The sequence below is a fragment of the Tarenaya hassleriana genome, unplaced genomic scaffold (genome assembly GCF_000463585.1).
Source record: "Tarenaya hassleriana unplaced genomic scaffold, ASM46358v1 Cleome1088, whole genome shotgun sequence".
Taxonomy (NCBI): Eukaryota; Viridiplantae; Streptophyta; class Magnoliopsida; order Brassicales; family Cleomaceae; genus Tarenaya; species Tarenaya hassleriana.
Window position 1 is genome coordinate 1 of NW_010961158.1, and position 5,707 is coordinate 5,707.

General features: G+C 36.5%; 1 protein-coding gene across 1 annotated transcript; it reads right to left on the reverse strand.

Moving 5' to 3' along the window:
• Positions 1-259: 259 nt before the first annotated feature.
• On the reverse strand, positions 260-2,419 carry LOC104805038 (protein C2-DOMAIN ABA-RELATED 1-like). Its single transcript, XM_010529442.2, has 3 exons — positions 2,151-2,419; positions 904-999; positions 260-761 (listed from the first exon to the last, which is right to left on the reverse strand). The coding sequence occupies exons 1-3, from the start codon at positions 2,259-2,261 to the stop codon at positions 465-467; spliced, it is 504 nt and encodes a 167-aa protein (XP_010527744.1). The 5' UTR covers positions 2,262-2,419; the 3' UTR covers positions 260-464.
• Between the last annotated feature and the right edge of the window lie 3,288 nt (positions 2,420-5,707).

Below are 5,707 nucleotides of genomic sequence, written 5' to 3' on the forward strand. Positions count from 1 at the left end.
TTTTTTGGGGGGGGGGGGGGAATTTAGTCCTGAACCGTTCCAATATTAAGATAAAGATTTTATTACCTAGATTGAATGGTGCGAATTTTACGAGAGATCTTTAATTCAGAGGGGGAAATTTATATGGGCTTTGACAGGAAGAAGAAAATTTCGAGATTGAGCCCAACTCTTTCGTACATTAAATGGGCCCCAATTAAAATGGGCCTTAATAGTAATATTGGATTCAAGAAAAAGTTTTTTTTTTTTTTATTATAAAGGGTTGTAAAAAGTTTCATGGATACATACACACTCCCACGAACATTCAAACATTATGGTTCGGGTAAAAAAAAACATTGCAGAAAAGCCAATATCAAAGTTCTAACCAGATTTGTTATATAACCATTCTATTACCTAGCCATATATATATATACACACACACGCGCACAAGGAGCGTCCGGTCGGAGGGGAGATACACGTGAAATGACCTAAATGCCCCTGGAACCGGGGACCTCGATCCACTCGAGCTGAAGCTGGACCTCTCCGCACTCGACGTTCCTGAGCCTCAGGAACATGTCCTGAGCGATCTTGCCCTTCGACCACACGATCTGGCTCTCCTCGGACAAGCAGTTCTCCCTGTTCGGCTGCACCTTCATTATTACCGATCCTTCAGGGACGAGTCCCAGTTGGTGTCTGATCTTCACTGCTTCGAGAAAAGGTCCGATCTTGAACTCTGCTTCTCCCATTTTGTCGTCAGCCGAGAAGAGGTCCTTGTCGTACACCGTCTGCGTCCCAACAAGACATGAAAGCACAGAGTTCTTGTATAATGGATATATACATGCGATATATATATATATATATGTATATGTTTGGTTCAATGCCCTGAAGATATGGAAAGACAAACTTAATAGTGTGAAAGTAGCTTACAATGGTAACCGGGAGAGTGGGATCAGCCACGGAAAGAGTCAAGTCCTCGTTCCACTCGGGATTCACATTCTTTTTCACCACACGAGTTTTCAGCTTCTGCGCCAAAACAAACTCAAAATCTCACGGAAAGATGCTGAATACATCAAACTAAGAAAGAAATATAAAAACGGCGACCTGCAGAGATCATCCTAAGTCACCAAATCAAGTACATGTCAGACTTTACACAAGAACAAAACAAAACTATTGAACGACTGATGTCAGGGTCAGTCCAAGGAAACACAAGGTAGAATCTTTTAGATGAAATAAAACTATTGGATGTACAAAAGCAAAGATTCCATATTCCATTTTCATGGGTCACGGATCATGAATTCAATGGTGAGTATATATCACGGACCCACCAATTTGTATTCATATGAATTCTTAGAAAGTAGACCCTTGTTCTTATCTTCTTCTACATAATCATGAGACTCCAATTTAGCAGATAACACTTCCACAATCACAGACTTTTCCGATAACGTTAAAGATGATTTTCAAGTGGGTACAAAACAAACTCCAAAAGACTACAAATTCGCCAGTAAACTACAAATTCAGTATCCTAACTCATAACATGGTTGGATAAAATATGTTTTTCCCATCAAAATCTACAGGCTGAAAACCGTGTTCATTTACTCACTTGCATCTACAATTCGGTGAAAACCCCAGGTGATTAGGATGGGGATTATACATCCGAAATAATAACCCCTACGCCTCGTTGTTGAGATAAAAAGGCGATAAACGAAAACTTGGAGCACAACGAAGAAGACTTGCGGATAAAGACTCGGATTACTTCTTCTTGTCCCCACTATGTTTACTCAAGAACTCACACTCTTGGCAGATAAAAGGGTTTTCTCTTCTACTGAAAAAATCTATCCTTGTTTGATGGATCCTATCAGCACGACCTTTTGACTAGATTTGACCTTCTGTTCCAAGAAAGGCACTGCCAAACCCGATTGACCCATCGAGCCAAAAATCTGTAACTAATACTGATGATATACACACCAAGACATCTATCTCTGATCATTTGATCAAACATCATCCTCCCAAACCAGTTCAATGAAAAAGAAGAATCATCATCGAATTTGACCAAAGACCTAAAATCTGACAGGACTTGAATCCACCTTCCCGAGATCTAGACCATGGACAGAAAGCTCGAACTCGAGGATCAATGGGAAATCAAGCAGAAAAAGAAACGGGTTTCTGGGTTTTACCTGTTTACCCATACGAACGACGACATAAGGATCGCTGCTCGAGACATCTCTGATGGCGAGATTCACACCCTTCTTCACATGGAGTCTGAGAAGACCCATCAGATTATCCATCCTTTTGCTTCCTTCTTCAGGGAAAAGATCAAATCAAACAAAGATTTTGAAAAAACAAGTGGCGATTTCTCCTTCCCCTTTGTCTCTCTGAGTTGGCTTTAAAGTGCGTATGGAAATATGAAACGACCGTGTCCTGCGTTTCCCTTTATGTAGCACCTCACTCTCAAGTCATTCGCCTTTTTTACATACATACACACATACATACATACATACATACATACATATATATATATATATAACACTATAATATGGATAATAACATTATAACATGTTTTAACAGACCGCTCCTTCAAATGTGTAAGAGGTCAGTATTCTTATTAAAAAAACATACTATTAATGTATTTGTTTTGACCAAGTCGCGTAATTATTGTCGTGATCATCGTTCTTAATTTTAAATTAAATTATTTATTTATTTACATCGTGGCTAATGAAGGACTGAGGCAGTCATGAATCTGGGTTTGACTAATGGGTTAAAATTTCTAATATGGATTCTAACCGAAACTAAGACTATTTAGATAAATAAATGTAACTAATAATATATAAATATATGTAAATCAAATCTAATTTAGAATTTGTTTATATCTATTTTTTAAAATCAGATTAAATAGATTTCAATAATTCAATGAAAATAACTTTCAACAAAATAAAAAACATAACCTAAAAAACCAAAACAAAAACTCAATATGTACAATTTTTTTCTTCTAGAAATCGTGATTTTTGTTAAAATATGAATGTAAAAAATGCAGAGAAATGGAAATAAAGACTTCCGACAATTACGGGCACATGCATCTACTTCATGTTTGGTCCATTTCCAACTTCTCGCGTTATCATGTTCAGATATCATCTCATGTAGTCACACAATTTGGCATTATTAATATTGAATAATTAGTAACATGTAACTATTTAATTTAATACATAGATAGACACGTTTATGTTGGTGGTGGAAAAAAAATAATATTAAGCAGAGGTTTATGCATAAATGCAGATATGGTCAAGTTGACAATCTTAGGTAATTAATGACCATGAAATTAAAATACCAAAGATATGTATTTAGATATATATCAAGGAAAATAACAAAAAAAAAGGAGCTCCAAACCCCTGTCGTAATATAGAACGTTCTCACTATTTTTCTGATTTTTTTTTTATCCAAACACTTCCTTTTATGTAAAATATAAAAGACTTATTTATTTATTTTTTAAATGAAACACCCTTTATAACTCAATTTTTTTTTAAAAAAAAAGCTAGTTTGAATATTTTGTTTGTGTACACATAGAAAACATGAATACTTTTCAACACGTCAAATCATAATATGAAAAATTTCCTACCCCACGGCCTCTTTGTAAACAAACGTTATAGAGACTTTGTTAATAACCTCTCCCTCCGTATACTCTAAATTTTAATATAACTTATGACATTGAAAATGAATTGAATGCCTTCTCCATATGAATTGCAGTTTATATATATTTTTATTTGATATTTTATTTTCACACAACTTATTCAAAGTTACAGGAGGTAATTTTTTTTTAAAATTTTTTGACGAATGATATAAATATATGTAATTTTTATTTACGCGTCATCCCCTTCATACCCGATATTACCGAAAACTGCAAGCATCTGACAGAACTGAACCGAAAGAGAGCTAATGAAACTTACAAGAATGTCGTTGGCTCTGCGGAACGGGTCTCGGAAGATCGCTTGAGGGCTAAGATACAGAGACAAGATGAGGATTGATTGCAAGAAAACGAAACTAAAGAGGCAGGTCTTGTGAAGAAACTGGATGTGATGAGGAAAAATAGTAAAGGGCTTACACTATAAGATCGCTTCACTGCCTTCACCTGGAGCTTGCCCTCGCAGAAGCCATGTCGCCTTTCTTAGCGTACCCATCAACCATGGATGTATAAGATTTCACGTCTCCCTCAAGGCAAAACTTTCCAAGCGTTCACCAAGTCCCCGGCTTTTGCCAACCCAACGGTCAAAGGCATTCCATGATCTCACATTCCGGTGAGGCATAAGATCAACCAAACTCGACACGACATACACATCCTAATCAAACCCATGTCTCAGCATCAATCCGCGAACCACCGAGCCAAAGCTCGAACACCTTCGAGAAAGTGAAGTCATCAACTTCCGTAACACCTTCCTTCTCAAACACGTGCTTAAACGGATTTAACATTGATCCAAAACAGGAAACTACATTATCTCAGAAATATCATAAGCTGTAATAAACTCGATTTTGACATCTAAAACAAAATATATGGACAACCCAGAAAAGTTTTCATTTTTTTGGGTACAACCCATTAAGGATATAAGCCGAAGTACTAACCTTTAGCTCCTGGATCTGGTTTCTGTTCATCTCCAGAAGTTCAAGACATTCAAAAGATTGAAGCTGCAAGAAAACACAAAACATATCTCTCAACAATGATACTGAAATTCTGCAAATAATATTTGCTTACATCGAGACCTACCAGTATAACTAGTGCTGCACTCTCATCCCTTGATTTCCCGAGTTTTTGCTCTTTTCCCTTTTGCTTTTTTCAGCTTATACAAAAAGTCTTTCTCTATCCTGTGCGCCATTACAATTTTACAAATGATAATTTTTCTCTTCAAAAAACTACTCAGCATGCAGATAATTGACTGGTAATCATATGACCATTACCCGAGACTCGAATGCAACTATCGAGAAAAGGCAAGATCCCAACCTTATCGATTGTTCTAAGCACTTCTTCACTTTATCTAATACAGATAGAGCTTTGATGATATATGCTTTTCTGAACCGACTGGCATGAAGCGTTAACGTTGTTGCAATATGAAGCAAGTTTCCACCAATCTGTGAATCGCCAAAGTGGAAAAAGAGATGAAATACTGCATTTCTTGCATGAAAGATGAATAAGAAAACAGGAGAGGGAAGGAACCTGGATGTGGGTTTCAGGAAGAAGAGTTTTCCGAGCATCAAGACACCTATTCAAGAAACTCTTCGTGAATATATTCATATTCAATCCCCATGATTTTACCTCGAATATCCGATTAATATTATAGAGGTTCAGTGGAGGATACCTAACTCTATAGCATCATACAAATATAAGTGCAGAAACTCAAGAGCATCACAAACGATCTAATCAAGTATCCACTGCTATAACTTGAAAAGTTAATGGTTGCTTACCAAACATCTTCGGGACCATATGACTCCTCCAACATGCTGAGGGCTTCTAGAGACAAGGGTTCTGCTTTATCAAAATCCTTCTTAACTTTATATAACTCCGCCTTACAGAGGGAAAAGAGGAAAGAGAAAAGAAAGTGCAAATATCTATGAAATCAAGAAGCAACAATATATAGCTTTTCTAGATTTCTCTCTTGAAACATCAGATCTTGTATACACTAGAAATTCCTAAAACCATATTGAATCCTACATTCCATTCCAAGATTCGAGAAACAAATTGATACTAGAT

Bases quoted from the DNA above. Each gene is read 5' to 3' on its own strand.
- LOC104805038 (XM_010529442.2), bottom strand. From the start codon at position 2,261: ATGGATAATCTGATGGGTCTTCTCAGACTCCATGTGAAGAAGGGTGTG. The intron at 1,000-2,150 runs GTAAAACCCAGA...GTTTTGGCGCAG, and splicing joins TCGTTCGTATGGGTAAACAG to AAGCTGAAAACTCGTGTGGT. The intron at 762-903 runs GTAAGCTACTTT...GTTGGGACGCAG, and splicing joins CCACTCTCCCGGTTACCATT to ACGGTGTACGACAAGGACCT.